General features: G+C 36.6%; 1 protein-coding gene across 1 annotated transcript in view; it reads right to left on the bottom strand.

The window, feature by feature from the left end:
• PSMB7 (proteasome (prosome, macropain) subunit, beta type, 7) overlaps positions 1 to 23,815 on the bottom strand; it is a gene marked incomplete at its 5' end in the record, with an annotated part of 26,382 nt that extends 2,567 nt beyond the window's left edge. The window contains 4 exons of the mRNA XM_009579455.1: positions 14,060 to 14,118; positions 21,871 to 21,986; positions 23,265 to 23,405; positions 23,718 to 23,815. Of these exons, the coding sequence (XP_009577750.1) occupies positions 14,060 to 14,118; positions 21,871 to 21,986; positions 23,265 to 23,405; positions 23,718 to 23,815 (414 nt within the window). The remainder of the gene's footprint in view (positions 1 to 14,059; positions 14,119 to 21,870; positions 21,987 to 23,264; positions 23,406 to 23,717) is intronic.
• Between the last annotated feature and the right edge of the window lie 110 nt (positions 23,816 to 23,925).

Raw genomic sequence — 23,925 nt, 5'->3', positions numbered from 1 at the left:
TGAACAGAGGGACTATCTACAGGGACAACTTTTTATTCTGTTTGTGATCCACCACCCCCCAGGTCAGATCAGACTTAGTGAAGACAGTCAGGGAAGCAAAATTAAGATTTCTGTCTTGATGAATGAGTAAAATAGATTTTACAGTTTTTATCTTCCAGGCTTTTGTGCACATGTACAAGTTCCCTATAATGCCCTCTCTGTAACAGTTGCATACAAATTAAAGATTCACACTAGTTTAGTCACAAGACTTCCCTAGATAGGGACGATTAATCATCCTCTGTAATACCCAAAATTATTTCTATGATTTTGTAACATAGCTTGGTTTGCAAAATTTATTCAGCTCATCTTAACAGTAACTGCATTGCAAAGCAGCCTAGCTCTGTACTGAATTGTAGCTGGCTAATATTTAATTCCAGTCCTGAACACAAGTGCAGAGAATTTAAAGAAACCTGCCAAAAACACCAGTCAAACTATGTACCTCAGTCAAAATACTGCAATTTGTAGTTAAGTTCTTACCATTTAAATGAAAAAATGGAAAATCTGCTACAGTTTTTCTGCTGTACACTTCAGAAATTCCATAGGTAACTGACACAAAATATGTAATATAGTTAATTTAATGCATACTGTATTTATATATTTCAAAAGCATGTGTATTTCTAAATTACTTTGTACAACTAGTAGAATCGTATTTGCAACAAAACTAGAATAGAAAACTAGAACAGGATATAAAGCTCACTATTTTTATTGCTTCTGAAACCATGCACTAATCCTGCAAAAGTGCTAAGGTTTGCTTTCTTACAGGTTTTGTCTCTGCTTTCTGTTAAAAGGGCAAACATGCAGCTGCTGAAATACACATGCTGCACATAACTGAGAAATTTACTATTTAGAAGCTGTCTAAATAGCCTGAAAGAGTGCAATAGTGTCTGCATTATACACACACCAAGTAACATTCAGATGAGTGTCTCTTACAAGGAAACATTTCAAATTCATCAAACTCTCCATTAAAATATTACAACAGATCTGTAATCATCTTAATTCCCTGCTCCCCCCCAATAAAATTCATGAATGGCATTGATGTGAAGGCGTCAGAAATACAAGTTTTGATATACCTGATAACCTCCTCTTTTCTAGTAAAGGCTATTACAGCTGCGCTGGCTCCCTCTACAGATCCCTGGTAGGGCTTATTTTTATTTCAAAGGTAGCTCATTGAAAAATCACAGATCAGATCCAGTGCTATTAGAAATAATCTGATAGGGCCAGTAAATCCTTAGTTTTGCACTGTAACTGAAGATGGTGAGCATGAAGAAATACTGCAGAACAACCTTCTGGAGGTATCATTTTAAATCTTGTAAAAACCACGTACAGGCATCTGTTCTTGGTACCTACTCATGCCTGTCCTTATGACAAAAGATACATTGCCGCTTGACAAAGCCCTACAGCATGGGTGTCGAGTCCTCTGTCCTACACCATGGCACTGTATTTCTTGCTAAGAGAGACAAAACCAGCGAGGACATGTCCTGCCCCCTCCGCTCCACTGAAGCCTGTACAGACTAAGTGCAAGTGCTCCAGTCATCCAGCAGAAGTGTCAGAATGCAAGGAAAACAGATTGTGTCCAGATATACACACACAAATATACACACACACACTTTAATCTTTTCAGTAGCCTCTCAAGTACATACCAGAGCACTTAAGACCCCTTAATTTTTCTCAAAAATGTATAAAGAACTTACTTGAAAACTGACTAGAGCATGCCTGTTCCAGTAAAGAAAGAATAAGACTGAAACACATCTATGAACACAAATTTGGACTCTGTTTTATCCTCAAGTCATTTACAGCAGTTGCTGCTCAGCTAGCCCAACATGATCATAACTGAATAATAAGTTTACCATGACCACTCGTCATTGCTTTGCTGATATTTCACACCTTTGAATAATCTTCTGCCACTAGATATCATGAACGAAAGAGCAAATAGTCAATTGATTTGATAAATGCAGCTTTTAAAAATTTGCTTCATTTTAAAGGCCTCAGTGTCTGCCAGCATCCTGCCACATGAAAATAACGATGCTAAGATCCACAGCCCGCTCCTAGAATGTCTGATTCAGACAGCAGCTGCGCAAGCCCCAGAGTACAAGTGCAGCTGAAGAGGAGCCCAAAATTAGCTCAGCTACAATCACGTCTGCTCCCAGTGCATACTTTGCATTCTCCGATGGCCCTCTATAGAAGAGCTTCTTAATAACAGTAGTCCTGTTCTAACAGCTTAATTAAGGTATTGACCAGGAGGGGGGGCATTTTTTCAGTAAACTATAGAAATAGCATAAATTCTTATTTCATTCCCAGTTTCATTAGTATTACTCATTAAAAAAACCTGAATTATACTTTCTACCAAGCTGACTAGAACAAAACAGCAATGCTGTAAAAATAACTCCTGTACCTTTCTTCAGCGTTTTTGATAATAGTAAAGTATTTCCTCATTCAGACTACTTTCACTGATTTGTTACACGCTAAGGGTATTTTAGTACTACAGTGAAAAATATACTACAATAAAACAAAGTAGTATGTGTAGATATGTTTAAGTGGTAGCAAAAACCAGAATAATTTTAAGCTATTATGTGAGCATTAGTATAAGAAAAGCATCGCAGCATAGGAAAACTAAAGCAGATTGGTAGGGGTTTGTTCCACTCTCCCTTTTAATTTTAATTTAATCTTTTTTAGACAACAATGTAAATCTCGCAGAGTCCTCTCACTAATTTAAACTTTATTTACTTTTTAAAGTGTACTCTATCAACCTGTTACCAAAGTTCTAAAAATATCCAGTACAGTCAGTAGAGCTCAGCTGTAACTGCACTAAGGCATCCACTACACTGAGAAAGTCTAAAATGTAATCTCAGCTCATCTGATACAGTGCAGCCTAGTCCACGAACCTGGAATAATTATAGTTTTAGAAAACCCTGCTTCAGTGCTATTTACTCCTCCTCCTCTTTTCATAATTTAGAAAGATGACCAGAATAGCCCCACAACCAGAAAAAACCCCACAACATTCCTTGACAGAGATCCTGCACACGAAGTTCTAGCAAGGACTGCTATTTTACAATCAATCAGAAAATAGGGAGTTAGCATGAAAAGTGCTGACACGGTCTTAAGTACAGGGGCATGAATGAGTCACTGTAATAATTAATCTTAAAAAACCCTAAAAGTTCAGAGTATATAAAAGGAGCACTTCCTACTTTATGGTTGCAAAGACCAAGCTAACTGGGAATATCATTCTCTCGGGTCCACACTGCTTCTTAAATGAGATTACGGCAAGAGTGATGTACTGTAATACAAGTCAGTTGTGACAAGCAGCGCTTTATAGAGCTATCTGTTTGTCTCCATCACCACATCACACAATGTGTCCCAGGACTCCAATGTGCAACTCCATTTACCACTACATGACAAATGGGCAGCACTTGTAAAAGGCGCAAAGAGGTCCAGATCAGCCGTGTAATGGTCACCACAGATGTACCGTAGTGCTTGAGGGGGGAGAAAACAGACCCCCAAGTTCATTAAAGTGACCAGTAATGGATCTTTCAAAATGTGTCTTAGGAATAGTACAGTAAAGGCTAAAATAAATAACTCAGCATGGAAGGCTAATCTGAAATGGTGTTTGATAAATTATTTATAACACAGACAATTGTCTGCATTTAATATTGGAGCTACTGGTAGCATCTTTAAAAAATGATTTATGTCTTGTAATGCCATTAAGCTTTATATGGGCCCACTGCTAGCTATAAAGTCTGCTGAGATTTAGAGAATGAGTTTTAAACTGTCACTGCAACATCATAGTAGATAGAGACTGTATTAAATCTTTACTTTAAACCTGTTATCTAGAGAGTTGCATTTTGTAGACAGTCAAGAACTGATAGATTACCTCTCTACAGCTGCTATGGTGCAAGTCCCAAACAGCACCAATAAGGAACTTTTACACATTATTCTTGTATATGACTTGAATCAAGTTTCTCTTCTCACTTAAGCAATTTCCAGATCTCAAATGCTACTGAAGTAAAAAAGAAAAGAGACTTTCTACAGAAGATGGGGATATTTCTACATCATATTAACACTACCTTTACTAATAGTTTTTAAACAGGTTTATCATTATGCCTCCAGCAGTAAAGGGAGCAGCTAGAATGGCTTTGTGAATATTATTTCCTCAACATTTTTTAACTTGCTTGCAAAGTTACACAGGAGATGTTTTTTCCAAATTTAAAAACTGTAGAAAGGGTTATTTTTTTTTAAATTCTTACCAAAGTGAAATGAATACCTTCTGCAGGTCACTGGTATCCTGTTAGATATACGATATGTAGTGCAGTTCTCCAATAATAAGTCTTATCAATAATATGAAATATAGTACACAATGAATATTTGTATAGGATGAATATGATAGTGTGTAACAATTTTTGTAAAAATAAAATTCAAATATTTATCACAACTGTCTTTTACAACAGAATGAAATTTGTTCAAATTATATAATGTAAAAAGTCGATCCTACTTAAAGTGAGAATCCACAAGACTCACATGGGAAGAGAAGGGGAAAGGGGGGGAAAAAAAAAAAAAATCAGAATCTTCAGGAAGGACAATGGTAATAAAAAAAAAAATCTATAAAGGAGTGTTGGGAATTTGGGGGTAGGAAAGTGATACCTTTTGAAGGACATAAGCACCTACAGAAGCATAATTAGACTTTGGAAGAGTAATCAGCATACTACAACATGCGAGAGGATGTATAAGTCTGCCTGTTGGGAGAAGTTGTGGTAGAGATCAATATGTAACTGGAAGCAATGCTAAAACCTGCTGGCTAAGTCCAAAGAGATAACAAAACTGAGAAGCAAAGTAATTTGTGTTTTTCTTGTAAGGGGAGGTTGAAAGACTCCATTAGTGAGAATGAATTTGCTTTGGCTACCTTTTGAAGCTGGAAAGGGGCTGGCACATGTAATTTGTATCACTCAAGTTTAACAAGTTTTCACCAAAAAAAGCACGCATTTCGAGTAGCACCTCATAAGCAGATGAATGACATACCTTGTTTCATAATTTTTTAATTTTTTTTTTAAATAGACCTATGCTATAATTAAAATATCTTACTTTTCTTTCATCTTTTATCAGGTGAATGAAATTTAAAAGTAGCTAGTCTTTCCGGCTCTCCCCCACCCTTCTTCCTCCACCACCTTTTGTTTGTGCTCTAAAAAGTCACAAAAGAAGTTAGAAGCAGAATGCTGAGATCTAACAGTCCAAACAATGCAAAAACAAGCTATTAAAATAGATATGTGATGAATATATAGGATCAGGATTCCAAATCACAGAAAGCAGGATTAAACTGACATGCCAAATGACCACAGCACAAAGAAACATTTACAAGATAGAAGCTGCAAGTAAGAAAGAATTAAAGCAATGATCACACCAAAGGCAAAGGGGTTATGAAAATCAGAATCTAAGATTAGCCGCATCTGGGAGACACGGAGCAGGAAAATACAAAGATGGGTCCTAGAAACAACCACCAGTTTGTGCATAAAGAAGAATGGGTAGAAGTTATCAGAATATTCCCAGCACATGATGGAAAAATTAAGATATCTAAAGATATCTAGGACTAAAACTATGCCCTGTAATAAAGATGGCATCACCTCCATTCTGCTGTACTTCAACTTGTATGCTATTTTGGAATCATGTATGCTCTAAAGAAAAAATCTGAATCTAAAGAAAAACAAGTATCATATACAGGTTTATTTAGTTTAACAGCTGTTAAAGACTAAGATAAACAGAAATTTAGTAGTTTCTAAAGCACAAGTGAGGGGGGGAAAAGTGAAATAACTCTATTACTTTGTGTGTTAAACAGCTAAGTTATTTTAAATCAAGGTAACATGTATCATGTTATTTTCCAGTTCTGTTTCCACAGCCTTATTTAACAAGAAACCGAAATGCTCCAAATTCTGAAACATTACTTTCATTCACTTGCAGGAAGGCAAGTCAATGACTCAATATTTGCACAACAAACACTGTCAAGGACTCAAAGGGTATTAAATATGATCAGAATTTTCTCTCCAGAATACATCCTGTTCAAACCCTGTGGAACATGCCTTCTGTTTAGAATGGTAACTTCAAATACATTTGTCTAAATTCTAACTTCTCTGAAGCTTTCAAAGCTGGACTTCTATTTAAACAAAGAAAGAAAAAAAAAGCAGCACAGACCAGTTTGTTACATACATTCCTGTATTTTCTTGTGCCACTGTACTACTAGTCTGTTCATCGCTTAGCACTTTCTCAAATGCAAAGTCTACAGAGCCTGTCTGTGCCACCATCACCAATGCAGTACAATAGAAGACAAAAACCCAATTTACTTAAATCCCTGGATTACGAACACATCAGGGTTAATGTGCTGCCTACCTTACAAAAAAAAATACAGCACAAATACGGCATGGGCAGGAAATTACACAAAGAAATCAGAGCATAGCACTGACCTGCCAGTCTTGTTAGAACTCAGCAACTTGAGTTTTTACACAAATGCACCTACATTCATTCATTAATAGATCACAGAATCATAGCTCAGATAATTCTGTACTGCATTTGATGTCAGTTTTGTTGTGAATAATGTTAGTACATGTTTATTTTTCTAACTGTTTTCTACTAAGAACTTTTCAAATAAAATGCACCTTAGTCCCTAATTATTATTCTCAGTGATTACAGTTTTTTCATGTTCCAATGGTAGATGCCTGCAAGCCCGGACTCATCACTACCTCCCCCTTTCTGATATCGTACACCACACAAGTATAATAAACCATGTTAATATTTCATACCAGTGTGAAATATGCTGGAGTATCAATTCAACATCTGCTGTCTTTAGGGTACTGGCGTCCCGCAGAGACACTTTCAATTTGTAATTGAGTTCTATACTGAATTAATCAGCAGTTTATCTTTTTTAGTAAAATAATGTCTTCCCCACTAACCTGGATTTACATTAACAATTTATGCCAAATTACCTGCCAAGGCAAGAAACTTATATGCTTCGGAACTACTATTCAATAACATTAGTTCCTATATGTCATTCCTTACATGAAGATTAGTACAATACATATTTCCAATGGTACAGAATTAAATTACAAGCTCCTCGCACAACTATGGGATTTCTTTTAATACTATTTCCATGCTTTGAACTAAGAATGAATATGACAATTCATTTAATCCATCACTTCTTATGTCTGGATGAAGTTCATGCTTTTTTTAGGGAACTGACTCTCAAAATAAAATGAACTCGCTCAACAGTAACAGAGCTGTAAATTCTGCCAAGCTGCAAGTTCTACTCTGACAGTGCGATATCCTCAATTTTCTGTACAGCTGCATTACTGCACAGTAACATAGTGAACCTAAGCCACCAGGAAGTAGCCAGAAATGTAAACCATGCAAAAGATTACAATTAAAATTACTATGTATTATTACTGCATATCAAAAAATGACTATCCAGCAATAACATGTCTGGCTTCAAATAAAGCAAATCTCTGTTCATATGACAGACTTCACCTCTGAAAAAAGGATGGAAGCGAATGAAGATCAACATTTTATTTGGAAAAAGAAGTCTTGGGCCCTCTGGTAATTTTTCCTTCCTAATTCACCAAAACGCTCCATAAAGCTTATTGGCTGGGAGGCAGCCGCCCTCACAGCCCAGGCTGGCTCCCACCCCCCGCCTCATTCCCATTCACTCTGCCCTGCTCAGACAGAAATCGCACTCTGCCTCCACAGCCCTCGCCGCAGGAGCTGCACTCGGGCTTCGTGCCATGTGAAATATTTTCCAGTATGTTTTGCCTGTGTTCTGCAGTTATGGGAGATACACAAACTGAAACAATTTAAACTGGAACACCTGCTCCTGAGAAATGCATCAAAAATAATTACCTGTCCTACGTCTACCCTGTGCAGTGAAATGATCTCTTAACATGGAGCCCTGCTTCCGACTTGCTTGTCTACATTATTATGTACAAAGTTTAAGTGTTACTTTTGTAAAGGTGAAGAAATTGTTGCTCTTTGTCATGCAGCAAGGCCCAATTTAAACTAAGGTAAAATTTATTTCCCTTGATACAGTCTGTAAACCGAAAATTAGAAGAAGGTGCTACTGGATATCACTGGCAACTCAGACTGATACTGTTGGCAGTTTCCCACCTGATTTCTGCACAGAAATTGTGCTTTGATATATTCAAAAAGCACACCTCAAAACACTTCTCCAGTAATCCTAGCCATTCCAGAGCACATCTAGCTAGCACATTTTAAATCAGCCTCATACTTCCTGTTCAACGTTAGTTCCGCAAAGGAAATCAATCCAGGGCACAGTTTTGTGAAAGAAGATGAGAACGGTACTGTCCAATGTGTCAAGCAGAAACCAGGTTACCACAGAATAATTTTAATCTAATGTAAAAATAAGAGACAGCATGATAAGCCTTTATTTTCTGGATGACTGTCTGCACTAACACCTGATATTTACCCATGGATATTCAAGTCTCTGAAGGAGACAATAATACAGGTATGTAAGGAAAGAATGCAATCTGTATCGCCATGAGCTCTGTCAGAAAAGGCAGTGAACATATGCCACTAAGTCTCAGTTATTGTCACTGGATAATGAAATAAACAGATACACAGAGCACAAATACTAAGTACTTATTTTTGTTCACAGAATCAGGTTTTTTTTCCCTCCCCATTTACTTAATCTCCATGTTTGACACCAACAGGGGTTCAAGTATCTCAGTCAGGCTCTCCAGCTTAACTCTGATAGTCTGGCTTGATCTCTATTGTCTGCTGTCTGAGTTCAGCCGACAAACCTCTCAGCAAGTGGTCACCTTCCTATGGAGTCATTAAACCTCTGAATGTCAGCTGGTGGGATTAGCCTGCAGACTTCCACACCTGAGCCCTATGGCAGGGACACAGGCATTTTGATCACCATCACTAATGAATGCAGAATTCATATGCAGCTTGTCATTGCTCTTGAGCCTTGAATCACACAGATGCAGGCTAAATAAGACTGATGAGACAACTATTGTTGAAGATTAGAGAGTTTTGACAGTTTCCAAAAATAGCTCAGTATTGTCAGTAGTTAATAAAAAAAAAATCACCATATTGAGGGACAGTAGGAAATATGAGCACAGAAACATCTGAATGATCTGTATGTCAGCTGTTTAAAAATGGAAGAAAGTGACATGTTTTTGTCATTTTATTTTGTCACTAATATTTTGTAGTATGCCTGATGTATTTTTTATTGAAACACGAGGTATACAGTGAAAGCTGAATTTAGACTACTTTCCACTTTGATACAGCAAAGACCTTCAGTGCACATTGAGCATCCGGAGGAAGGCATTCTTTATGCCTCAGCTTCTTCACTCTGGGAATATGGAGCTGCTCAAAAGTACCTCAAAAATCAGTCACAAAGCCAGAAACAAAACTGTGGACCAGAAGAGCCTGAGTCTACACATTTTGCAGCTTCCTGTCCTCCTCCTTCCTATGATTTCCTTGTGAACACACCTACTCTGACAACTGCAACTATTAACTGAAAAAGGTTACTACCTCCAACTCCACCTGTCTGCCACTCATTTCTCCTTTTACAGAGGATTACCCAAATCTGCCAGCTGAATTGCTCGTAAGGTTGCTCCCTAACCCATGTTTGTCAAAACCAAACAAGTAGCAAAAGAAATCACTGCAGAATGATCACAAAAGCAAACCTGGCCAACAGGTGAAGGAATCTCTGGTCTGAAAAACTGCATTTTGCTCTCCTACAGCATAGCTGCTGCAGGAGGGTAAATGCCTGCGCTCCAAGTGGAATATAGTCAGAACAGCCCCCTCTTATTTTTAAATGTTCCTACTCCTCCAGAGTCATCTTGTTTTCATTCAGTTCCACTTGATTTCCTGCCACACTAAAAGAAGTGGTATAATAAATGACTGTAAATATAATGTCACATTTTTGGGATGATCTATTTTAGAAATAGTTACTAAATATCTGCCAGACTACCTCCTTCCATTTTTTTTTCCCACCTATTTGGTGCCCCTGAACTCATTACACAAAGATTTACTTCCCTTTCCCTGCAACAGTTCTGCCTTCTGTGGCTTCTACCGCTTCTCTTCCTTCTGGATCCTCTTTTTATTAAACTTGGCTGTTTTGATGAAACACAGAAAAGAAATGAAGTTACAAGCAGCCTGTTTTCTTGCTTAAACGTGAAGCTCTTGTCAGAAGGCTACAACATAGCACATCAAGTAATTCTTCTACAGACAAAAAGCTTCTACTTTTCAAACAACAGAAATCAAATACTGGAATAAAATATATAATACCCCCCCAATCTCCCTAGGAATTCAACAACCACAGTACAGATAAACCCAGAATTTCAGCGTTTAATACTGTAGACATTTTTTTCCCAGATCATATGGTTTCCATATCCACTGACTCAGAGTATTTCTTTACTATTGTTTAACACCAGAAGGCACGAATACATTTGCAAAATCTGACTGTAAGGTTTAAAAACCGTGTGGCTACTCTATTGAGAGAAAAATTGGCTGCAATGAAAGATCTAAGCTCAAAACACTATTAGATGTGCTGTTCTTCCACTTACGTTTTTTAAAGTAGATCTATAGCTGCCCGCATGACAGATTAATATTGTTCCACAATAGTTAGGTGCTTGGCATTACATTTTTGAAGCATCTACAGGCCTTCAGGGCTGAAAGTGTTCACATCTTCAGCAATCTATAATGGTTCCTCTAGAGGCCAGCACTTGCTTCATAATGAAACATGCCTCCATAAATCAGACTGCAGAAGTGGTACTCGTGTACGTCACCATCTATCTTAGCAGTTTCTCTGAAGGATGTTGGGTAAAGATCATCTCCTGGCATTGCAACCAGGGAAAGGACCATCACAGTTGACATTGATAAAGCATGTGCTACTTAAATCTGAAGACACACTAAGTCTATGGAAAAAACACATCCTGCTGGTGTTAGCATGCCTCAGGCAGTGGTAGAAGCTTCAGCAACTCATCTTCAAAAGGCAGAGAGCCAGGGCTCTAGAAACCTGCAAAAATTGGCTAAGCCTGCAGTCTTTTTTTTTAATTTTTTTTTTTTTTTTTTTTTTTTTTTTTTAAGTTGAGCATCTTCAAAGTCTACAATTCTAACTGTAGGGCACAGCAGCTGCCACTGCAGATTTGATCCTCTCAGCTTTTGGCAGCTCTCAACTTGAAATTCTAGCAAAAGAATTTTTCAAGTTGCTATTATTGCCTGTCACGGATTTATAAATATTGTGCACTATCTGCTGTGGCATGGCTCTCATGGGACACCAGTGCATGCCAAAAGCATAACAGAATGAAAAACAGTTCCTATTCTTCAAATAAATGCTAATTTTTTTAACTGTGCTCACACGATGTGTTTGGTGATCGGCTTCAATAGTACAGAATATATATCAGAGGCAAAAAAGCTGATTGTCTTTTCCACTAGTATTCAGCTGCTACTTTCATTAAGCTTGTTTAATTACATTCCAGATGCTAATTTGCAAGTCGATACCAGAGGGTGCAGGACAGTTTGCCTTTGAATCATTTTTCTGTGATGTGAAGCACACGACTACCCTCCAGTAGCCCTAGCAAGATATTCTGACAATTAGTGCAAAAGAAAGTAGTATTGATCTTGACAGAAAAATATTAATCCTCAACCCATTTTATTAAATTAATCTCCAGGAATTTTATCACCATTGCCATTTCATAGCAAATTTTATGTAAAATATATATTGTGTACTTCAGATTTAATTTGTTTTAATTTCAGTAGAAATATCATCTGTTATTTTGTTACTTTACTGAAAAAAAACCCACATCTGACTTAAAAGGTGAATATTTTCAGCTGGCAGGCATAACAGAGTATGAAGTGTTTAAGAGTACAGTCGAGCTTTAGCACCTGAAACTTCGCTGGTTTAGTTAGGAGGATTACTAAATTGTTATTAGATAACAGAATATCTAGTAAAAACAAATGAAGGGTTAAGGTGCATGCAAGTCTCAAAGATCTAAATATATATTTCAACAAATTGGTAGGCTGCATTTCTACATGCTTGTTGTAAGAGTGAATATCTACTGCCATTTATGGTTGTATATGAAGACAATTTAATTAGGATGACCTTTCTAAATAGGAAAAGTTGGAGATTTACCAATTTTTGGTGCCTTTTTTGTTGCTCTTACACAAAGAAAGACTTAAAATACAAGCTTGAAAACTAGCTGAGAATAAGATGAAATTTTCAGTTCCATAGCACAGCTCTTTGACATTTGTGTCTTTGAAAGCAGACTATTATGCTGTAGCTGTTAATTCCAAGGATTTGTAGTCCATGTTTTCAGTATGAATAGCAGACATGCCAAGTGCACAGTCACACAAGAGGCTGGAAAAAGACTCTGTCGTTCTTACAGCGGCACGAGGGGAGAGAAAAAAAAGTAGAGAGTCTACCTCTATCTAGCAGTTCTTTCCATCAGTCATCTAGTGTAATGCTACTTACGGAAGAAACTTGAGTGCCTATTAAAAATATTCCAATATTTCCAATAGCATTTATAAATATACTAGAGGCCAGAAGTCCAGTGTCTTCCGATATTGCAGCAACACAGGAATCCTGATCTTACTGCACACCTACAACTATTTCATATATACTGACAGAAAAGGAGCCAGTTCCAGGAATAATTGGAAAACTGCTTATTACTAACTCTTAAGCAGTTTAACTACTAGAAAACATCTCAAAACAAGTTTGGATCACTCCCTCCCCCAAATCTACTGATACATCACGTCTTCAGGAGATGTAACAGGGTATGACACATCACTTTAAAATTTAGATTTAATTAATTGATTTTAGAGAGGAACTCAGTGGACTTATGGGATGATCACCTGAAAATATACAGCAGTCATGCCAACATTTGAAGGGGAGGAAATGACCCACAGCAGTTGCAGTACAAAGACGAGGAACATCTAAAGACCTTTTCTGAAGTAAATCAACTTTTTACTTTTCCACATTATTCAGTGATAGTAAATAGCTATAAGATTTGTTATACTGCATTTTAGGCTGAAATAATTGCAACTGTTAGTGTTACAAGTCAGTTTTAATGGGTTCAATTTTCAATTTTGTGTTCAATTCTCAGTTTTTTCTTTACTGTGGAAGTATTAATCAGTTGGAATCAGAAGGAGCATTCACAGAAAATCTGCAGAGATTAATGTGGTTTAAAAGAGGGCTTGACATTACTGAGGCATTTTACAAAATATGGTCACAGAAAGCCCTTTAATTGTTTTGGGTTTATTTTAATCAATTGTCTGCAGATAACTGATTTTTCACTGTTGAGTTTATCAGGCACTGAACATGGTGTAACCAAGTGTAAGGAAATACTATAGATAACACAATAATAATGTACTGCATACATTCATAAAAAATAACTGAATAACTTATTCTGATCTTAACCATGACACTCCAGCTTTTAGCTGCTCTGAATGATTCTCTACAATGAACAACCAAACATTTTTCAATTTTTTATCATCAGCAAAACACAAACAACCCACAACCTTATAAATCTTCTGATAATCAGCTTTTAAGTAGATATTAAAAATCCAATTACTAGTTCTGAACATACCCAATCAACCAGAAATCTAATTGGTTTCATAAACTACTTGAACTTTTTTTGTTGCTTTTACAATAATGCATTCTCTTTTCAAGAGAGAGAGAGAGAGAGAGAAGACTGACTACTGAAGGAAAAACAGCAATACTGACTATGCAAGGGCTGTTGAATTCCTGAAGTCAACTATATCAGTAAGTTGTATGTTTTTAAAGCTTTCACCTGCATTCAAATCACACAAGTTTTTCCATACATAAATTTGCAAGAAGCTCTATTTCTTTAAATTTATTTTACCCATCACCTTTCACAGCTTTGCAGTAAGCTGACATTAGTACATTTTAAGTGCAGGGAAACTAGAGCAGATTTAACTTTAAGAATTCAAACCTCTTAAATTCTTACGATCATGAGAATTATTGAGGGAAGAAACACTGAGCTTTAAAAATAAAGTTTCTTACCTCCATGTCCGGTTTGTATTTATCTTCGAACACTGCCATAGCTGCTAATGATCCAGAACCTACGGTAACAAAATTAGGACACTTATTTAGCCAGTGTATTTAGTGCCACAGTTTGTAATTCCTACTCCTTCATTTCTCCTGTCCCACTTTTGTGCCTGGCAACGTTAGAGGGTATGTCACTTAATACTAAGACACTCAGAATGAATAGATTGCTTTAACGAGCTGCCCTGGCACAGTCACCTTTACGCATGGGGATGAGTAAACTAGCAATGGTAATAGGGTAGCTGGCTGCTGCCATCAGGTTATTTCCCGTATCTACTTTAAAACAGTTTATTATGCATTTACTTTGTGCCATTATTTTTACATTGAACAATAACAGCCGAATAGACAAAACGACAGACATGAAAACGTGAGTTTAACATTACTTGTCTTAAAGGATGCAGTGCAAGTGTAGTAATGGAACAGAAGCCATCTCTACCCAATGCACTGTAACTGCAGGCATTATAAATGTGCTTTCTGTAAATTAATATGAAAAGCAGTATGATACTACTTTGTTCAGAAAGAGTGAGTCTTCAGGAAGATATCTTGTCTGTCTGTGGCCCTAACCATATTTCAGAGAGCGCTACTTTTGGGGAGTGAATAAAGTTACCTGCAATTTTTTACTCCAATTAGAAGATTTTTTGGCATTTATTACTTTTTAACTTGTTTTGCATACTGCTATCTGTTTAGCTGGGTCACAGAGAAAGCCGTATTTTCTATTTAAAATGATTTGTGTATATCGCTTGACCACCTCAATGGTTTAGTGAAAGAAAAAGGCAGCGATTAAACAGTTTCAAATGAGGTGTCCTGCTGATTTTATCAAGTCTGCTGAATGTATAATGAAAAAGGAGAAGCTGACAGTGACACTGTTGAGAAAATACAGACTACCTTATCTGAACCATTTAAGGAGGTCCAATTATAGATCAAATTTAAAGGGTAGGAACAGCAGCTTTACAGACACAAATCAATGAACATGGTAATCCCAATGAATATGACAGATATTCCTGTTACAGAATATTGCTGTGGTTGAGGATCATTACCTTTACAGTACCAAATACATCACATCTAAAAGCAGTAGGACACTCTAAGTGTGTACTTGTATTACAGGCAATGACTATTCATTTACACCTTGGAGCAATACATGACTCCATTTTTTTAAATGCTGAAACTGGGAATAAAGAAGATTTTTAAGCAACTAATAGCAGAACATGAACTGCTGATAAAAAGAGCTGATATCACAGAACAAATCACAAATAAAAGGAATTTTACTGATCCTTCAAACAAGGTCAAAATAAGGTGTGTTCCAAAACAAATACAGGACTTGAACCATAAAATAGTTCTTCTTGTGGAATGACATAGGAACATTTCAAATGAGGGGGGGGGGGGAAAAAATCTGAGATACGGTCTCAAACTAAGACCACATTCTTACTACACACAAATGAAGGCCTACCATAAGCAGAATGGGAAAACTAGAAAACAACCTAGTCTCAAAACTAGAAAACAATCTCACCCTTGGATAAGGGTTCTTTGAAAAAAAAATTAGAGTATAAAGACTAAAAAATGTGCAAGAATGAAAGTATAAAAGGTAATATCTGACAGAAATTACTACATTAAAGCTACTGAGCTAAGAAAAAGTAGTCTTAGTTTCTTAAGACTTCTACTGACAAATAAAAGTTATCAATAATGCAAATACTGCAATAATCTCATACATGGCTCAGACTGGATTCATTCCTCTAGCTCCTTTTTAAAAGAAGTTCCCAAAAGAACCTATGGGCCAGAACTCAGTAGACTTATAAAGAAGAAAAAGGAAAAAGGTAGGGGGGAAGAGGCGGGGAAACCTTATGTTACATTACATGAAATCTTATATACATAAAGAATTGTACTGTTAATTATTTATCTCACTATATTACCAAGATGCAAATAAATGCCAAATTCAATATAAATTTTAAATAAATGCAGACAGTCCTATAATGTAAGTTTTCAGAGAGTTGTTGAAGTCTTAATTTATTTAAACCTGTGTGTAGACATTTTACATCTAAAAACCACAGTCTCAAGGAGGTTCTAACAGAACAGGAAGTAAAGCTGGAAAAGCTTAATAAATTCAGGGGTTTTTTTCCTCTACTGCTTATAAATCCTAAACGTAAGTTTTATAAGCTTGCATTAAAAGAAAAAATGCCTAGCAAAAGTCTCACAGCACAGCTAAGCATTCTCTGAAAGAACAGATTTTTGTAATCTTAAATAGCACAATGAAAATTCTTTACTCTTACTAGCACCAGATGTAAACACTGTATTTTTAGAAACACAAATAGAAGTATACCTCTGAGTTCCTGTATCAAAACAAATCATCTTCCATTTGACAACAGCAATATGAACTGTTTTGAAAAATACTAATGATGTGCATATATTCACCTGTAGCACATTAACTAAAAAAACCCCTCAATCCCCTTATTTGCACTGCTGGTGGACTGAAACCCCGTCACTTGACCGTCCATGCAGAAATGCAGAAAACCAGCCGTGGACAGTCGGTCATGAGCACAGTTGCGAACTTCACTATCCAATTACACCAACTTCCCTCTACTTGTCAAATTCCACATACGATCCAAACAACCCCACAATGTTCCAAGTAGTTCAACCAACTTGTGAAAGCTATGCATTGTAACAGGAGAGCTGGCAATAAAATCTGTGAACTTAAGTAAACATTGGAAGTATGGTTTTCTTATTGCAGTACCTATAAAAGCACAGAAAACTTAGATATTAAGGGTCTATGGAGAACTTGTTTGTATGTGGGGAAACAGCTGTTCTCTTGTCCATGTATTCAGTGCCCACCAATAATTCATTTTTAACAAGCATGCTTTGCCTTTATGTAGAAACAAGCTTAACAATTCCCAAACATAATGTCTGGAGAAAGATAAAATCCAAACATTGCAAAACACCATCCATTAATTAGGGATAAACATTCCCACCTCATACACATAATAACTGATATAAGTCGCTACCAGTTAGGATTCAACATTGCTAAGATGCAGCAGTTCAACCTCAAATCTATTAAAACATTCAGGAAAGCTGAGAGATAATGCGTCATTAAATAGTGTCTTTCACCGAGCTCAGATTCAAAGTAATACCAAACCAGATACTTATCTTAGATAGATAACTTCAGTTTGAAATCTTAACAACACGCAACCAATGCAGAAATAGGAACTTTTTTTTGTTGGAATTTTTTTTAAATGTTGGAAGTTTACAACTGTTCTGTGTATGAGCAATAAGGATAATTAAAACAAAGTGTAATTGGTAAAGTCATCATGTATTTGTATTACATAACATTCAGGGGAAAAAACCCAACATTTCAGCTAGATTTTTTAAAACCACTAACTGCTATGAATGGTTACACCTCAACAACCTTGGAAACACAATCATCAAGAAAAAATGCCGTATCAATTCCAAAGAATTTACTTTGCATACATTTTCAGTAAGCTACACTTTAGAAACAAATATTCAGGTAGTATTAATCTAGCATCTAAATATATAAAAATATTGATTGCCAAACAAGTTATAAAGAACTAAAGAAACTGAGATGCAGAGCTGTATTCTGAGGCAAATGCTTTTCAGTCTGATAATTAGCATGAACCAGGGAAATTATGAGACCCTAAGAGATTTTATTTTTTTCTTCTTTAAGAAACATTGGTCATTTCATAAGTTTTCACAACTAAATTATTCAAAAGTTTTCTGGACTCAACTGTAATAAACTCACTTTAAAAATCCCATTTGGTGTTTACTTGAGGAGTTGTACCACTTCAGTATAGATTTAAAGTGAAAGATAATTATTGATAGCAGAAACTCCAGCCAACAATAATTTCCACCGTATTTTGCAACTGCAGTAGCTTTTCTAGAACAGGTGAACTAGACTTTTCGCAGAACATTCACTGAAGACAACTTCTTATTGCTAAGCACAGTCCATTTTCAACACCCAAGGACCTGTTCGCTACCTCAGCCTGCCACACTGGAGGATGTACAGAGCCTTGAGAGAGTAACATTTAGCACTTCCTAATCCATCAGTGTCAGGGCTCACTGACAGGGCATTTATTCACACGCACTCATTGTTATTGAATTTGCTGTTCATTCTAGGCAAAAATTCGGTGATCTCCACAGCCCCATCGATTGGGATCATTTTTCACCCTGCTTCCTGGCTGAGGGGCTGAGTCTCAGCAGTGGTAGTGCCTGCTCTGCAGGACAACATTGCCAACGCATGAAGAGCTGATTTATGAATATGAAGCAACACTGGTACCAGGGGACTAGCTTTAGCCACTAGAGACGACTGGAACATACTTACTGTTTCCAAAAGCTGAACTACAGACTTCAAGTGCTTTAATTTTATGCATGCATTTCATTATAAGTCTTGGCCAGAAGCTTTCCTAGACAAGCCAAGCAATCAGACAATCTTGCATCATTTGCTGAAATCCAATTTTGTCCTTTGTCAGCATAAACAGTTTAATTTGATGTTTTCACTCCTGAGTAAGCACTGAGTAACTTTTAAATCCCCCTTGCAAGGGAGGACACCACTCTGTCCATCCACAAACACACTCCAGAACATTAAAACAAACAAAAACGCAACACCTCAACAGCCTTTCCTATTTAATACTGAATTCCCAGAAATTAACTGGCCAAAAATACCTATCCTGGGGAAAAAAACAAAAACAACAAACAATAGATTAGTGTAAATAAGATAAAAATAAAATTCCAGCCACTATCTCCAATTTGACCTTTGACACTTTCTGCTGTCTCAGTTCTATCTTTCATTTATACGCATAAGCAAATCTTTTTACTAAAATATATCTGTGTCACTGGAGAAAGTACCAGTGTACCAGGTGTAGAAAAGTAAAGGACATTTATGCTGAGAACAGCTTTGTTTGACAGCGTGGACAAAAGTAACATGTAATCACCAGACACAGACCTGGTACAGCTGACAGCAAATCAAAGTTTAAGCTACAATGAACTTAATCCATTGATATTCTACTTTCTATTTGTTTGAACTTATTCTGCACTGGAGAAAGTACCAGTGTACCAGGTGTAGAAAAGTAAAGGACATTTATGCTGAGAACAGCTTTGTTTGACAGCGTGGACAAAAGTAACATGTAATCACCAGACACAGACCTGGTACAGCTGACAGCAAATCAAAGTTTAAGCTACAATGAACTTAATCCATTGATATTCTACTTTCTATTTGTTTGAACTTATTCTGTTTTTTTTTGAGTGGCCAGGACTTTGAGAAATGCCATACTTTAAAGCTTTTAAAACATAGGCACAGAAGTAAACATGTACATAACAGAAACTGGTAATCAACTACTACCAGCTATCAGTATAGAGTCAGTTATAGTTTTACAGTTAACTACAACATTGGGTATAAGGCAATTGTAAGAATCAGACATTTACTTTTTTTATATCAAAGGCTAAACAATGACATCACATGACTGTTACATGGATTTTATTTGCCAAGTCAGTAATTTGCCAGTTCCTGGGATAATGGCACCATCTGTTGGTCCAATACCACCTCTGCAGAATTTCTGCAAGTTAATCACAGTTCTCACTATAGAGTTAACCAGATGATTCAGTTTAACAGCTGCACTGTTTCAGCAGTGCAAATATCCAGAAGAAAAACCTTTAATATTTCCAAGAATATAATAAGTACATGTTTTATCTAGAGATGCCAACCATGAACAGAAAAAGATTAACTAAAAGTAAAGTTGTATTCTCCCATCACAGAGTCTGCATAAAAGCTGCATCAGACATAGGCTAGATCTGATTTACTAATCTGACACACTTTATTTTCAGATCTATTTTCTTTTCTGATATATTTATTTGGACTCTACATTACACTTCTATAGCTCTACCGAAACCAAGCTTTAATTTAAAATCATCCAAGTCTTCAAAATGAAACACAAGTCTGATACAGTGACTTCTTGAGTGATCAAAGAGCAAAAATAATTGTGACCCTGGTTATGTTTGGAATTTTACTTTTTCCAGATATATGACATTCTCAGTAGAACATTAACCTTAAAAGCCACAGATGAAACCACGCAAGAATATTATTAGCTCAGAAGGCACTAGTTTAATTTCTTACCAGTGTCTCAGTGGTGCCTCTTACTATTTTTTACCCTTTTCTCCCAGATTACTGCCTATAAATCACAAAAGAATTCAGAACTAACCAGAACAAGCTTGACACTACTACTGAAAATACTCCCTTTGCCAAAGACTGGGCAAGTTCCATAATATTTCGAGATGTGTGTCTTTCCCTTCAACAATGCATGTGTTATTTCCCTTCTGAAAAAAAAAAATTAGGATAATGGTCACCACTAAGGCTCTCCTGCAAGTCACAAAGCTTATTACAGCTTACTACTTCAGGATTCTTACCACAGGGACTCTCCAAGCATCCCTCAATAATTAAAAAACAGAACAAGATGTCTAAAGAAACAATTTTACCTAGAGACCATGGACAAAGAATAGTTAGAAGACAGGAGGAATGACAAGTTAAATTCACAAATCAAGATTAGAGATGAATGAAGATTTTGTATTCTGTAATACAATGTCTTCCTGATTATACTCATAAGAGGCCTCTAATTGGGTTGTTTAGCAAGATCACAGGTAAATGAGTATATGCTCAAGAGCCATTTCACAACGTGACATTATTGCTACTGCAAAGCAGCACTCAGGAGTTCAGAAGTTTAATTCTCTCCTGTAGGTATTCTTCACCTTCTTCTGTAGAACTGGGAAGTAATGGAACAATGTTTCTGCTTTTTAAGCGAGAAAGACAAGACACTCCAGAAAAGCTGCCTATGATTTGCATTCTGCTACCACAAAGTACTTATTTCCAAATTATCCCATATTCTTATTATAGTTGAAAAAACAGCAAATTAGAATATATTTACCAAGATTGTATTTTACAATATATCCTGAATACCAGAAAAGCATGCAAAAATCTGTGGTTTCAGCTTTCAGAATTATCACTCCCCAATTCAAAACTGAACAAGATGTACACAGAATTGCATGTACATACAGCTCAAATTATTGTTACTACAAAAAATGTTACATAGACCGAAAAGTTGGGGTACTAACACTTAACCTGATGGTGGGCTACTAATGTCAAGTTGACCTCGACAACAGACAGAATTAAACTTCTTTACTGAGAAGCTCCATACAGTAGTTAAGACCGATTATTATATGTAGCAAGTAAACCAGGTGTGGCTTCACTACAAGGAAGCACCTTCCTGAGTAAAATACAGCTGCTACTTAGCAAGAAATACAGAAATACAACAGTCCCAAAGGAGAAGCAAGGCACATTTTTTTCCTAATGAAACTACAGAAAAACTTGAGGCAGAATGTAATCCCTCAAGTGAGATGTTCTATGAACCATGAGTTAGGACTATCTGCAAATCAAGTTTCTAAGGAGATTTTTTTTTTCCCCAGCAAGTTTTTGGGACTCCCACAATTCTCTTGCTTTAAGGTATGCTGGGGAACATGCAGAGCAACTTTCCCAATACCAGTTTTTTGGCAGCTTAGATTAGGTATTATAATAGCCCATGTTTTTCCAAGTGTTAGAAGCAAAACAGAATAGTGCACCTGCGTCACAAATAAGGGTACAACTTTATCTTCGAAGTCTAAGGTCTGTACAGCTCCCAGCAAGCAATGGAATTTAAGTAAAAACACGTTAAATAATAATTCGAAGTGTTCACACTTTTTACCAGTCAGTTGTGTTACAATACTGAGGGAGTATCACTTACCCATGGTAACATAAGGCAGTTTGTCAGTTGATCCATGAGGATATATGCTGTAAAGGTGAGGTCCCGTGACATCTACTCCCCCTAAAACCAGGGCAGCACCAATGTAGCCTTGATACCTAGGAGAAATGTTTATATGTGAATCTGAAAGTCCACAATAAAGCTGTGGTTCTTTTTAACACAATGTACGCATTTGAGAATTTTTCCATGATTACACCAGGAACATCTCTGTAACAGAAAGACTACTTTTACTATCTGTGACCAACAGTTTAAATTAAGAAATTTACTAAAAACATGGTATATTTCAGTGTCCCAGCCGAACAGCAAGCAGGCTGGATGATACATTTGTGCTAACAGGGAGAGAATTCAGATTAGTTTTCAAGCCTTAAATGAAATTCCTCTATTTGCAATTAAGTTTTTATTTAGAGACTTCAAAGAAGATGTATTCCTTCATTTCCCCTGTGAGATGTTCTTGGCTGCTTTAACTTTTTAATTTATTGTTTTGTGACACACTTAAAAAAGGCAAACTGCCCATCAATACAGCATTAAGTGACTGAGCTGAATTATTGCAATTTATCTAGGTCACTTGGTTGCACAAAGCATTTTCTTTTTATTGCTTTATTTCACCTTCCAGGAGACTTTCCAATAGCTTGAACAATATCTTTAACTGAATACACTCATTTCATTCTTTCCTTCTCTTTCAACAGCATTTTTTACTTCTGCAAAAGACAGTACTAAACAGTACTGGAATACTTAGGAGTTTGAAGAGCATGCCCTCAATCTAAGGGGATGTTCTATGTCATGCTGCCAGTTAGAAAGTTCAACTGCCATACAATAATAGTCTGATCAGTCAAGCAACCAAATAAAATCTTAAGATAACTGCAGTACAACTTCAAACCATTTTACTCATTTATCTCACTATACCACCAGCAGAGTTCTATATTAACAGCTGTAAGCTTCAAATGGTTAAACACTTTATTCTTTTGAAAATAAAATACATTTTAAGGTAGTGATTTTATTACAAGCCATATGAAAGTCTCAATTTTACAAGCTTGCACATTACAAGATTATTACTGGTCCAACCATCTTGCCACAGAGATACACATCAGTTTTCATGGGTGTGATCAACAGTTTATTAAGCTAATGGTCTTCTATTTTTGCATCTATTACTAGCAACACCGTACAACTATAGCATCAATTCTCTAAAACACCATAGACTTGATTTCTCTTCCATCTCAGTTCAAATACCTATGAAGCAAAGAGCAATTATTAAATCTTTCCTAAATTCTTATGATGAAGGTTAACTAGGCTGAGGAAGGATGCTCCTTCACAGGAGCTTAAATACTATCTAGTGATTTCAACAGCATTGTTAATAAAGAAGAAACCCATTCCGTTACCTGAAAAGCATTTGCTTTAGCATTCGATTAGCTGTGACAACTCTTGGAAGTCGTCCAGTAGATAGTGAATGGAGCTCCAGATTGGAAGAAATCAGCTGAGTTGTCATATCAGTATCTGCAGCTGTCCCAGCACCGCAACAACTGAAAAATATTAAGAGCAAATTAGGAAAAGATGGGGAGGACAGGGGAAACAAATAACCCTGTGTTTTATCCAACAAGTAGAAATTTTCTCACTGTAGAATTGAGGAAATAAAGCTCTCATACAGTCAATATTTTCAGAGCATGAAACAAGATAGCCTGTTTAAGTGTAAATGAAATACCAGAAGTCCCCAAGTCTGGCTAATACATTATCATTTTAAAGTACACCTTAATATTTGCTCTTAGCAAAGGACACGGCTAAAAATCCCAATACTATTACCAATACATTACACAATAAACAATGTTAATACTTACTAGATATTAGGAGAAATGAAGTGTATTTTTGAACAGTTCTTGTCAGCAACAACCATTCCTTCAGTTGCTCTCGTATCTGCTCCGAGGACTATGCCATCCTACAGAAAAAGAGAATTATTCCCAAAGCCTCGACCTTCCCAGCACCGACGGCGAGATCGGCTGCAAGGCCCGGGGCTGCTCAGCAGGGAGCTCGCAGGCGCCGGCTCCG

Source organism: Fulmarus glacialis, unplaced genomic scaffold (genome assembly GCF_000690835.1).
Source record: "Fulmarus glacialis isolate BGI_N327 unplaced genomic scaffold, ASM69083v1 scaffold37196, whole genome shotgun sequence".
Taxonomy (NCBI): Eukaryota; Metazoa; Chordata; class Aves; order Procellariiformes; family Procellariidae; genus Fulmarus; species Fulmarus glacialis.
Note: the sequence above shows the minus strand (reverse complement) of the source record. Positions and strands in the feature narration are given on the sequence as shown.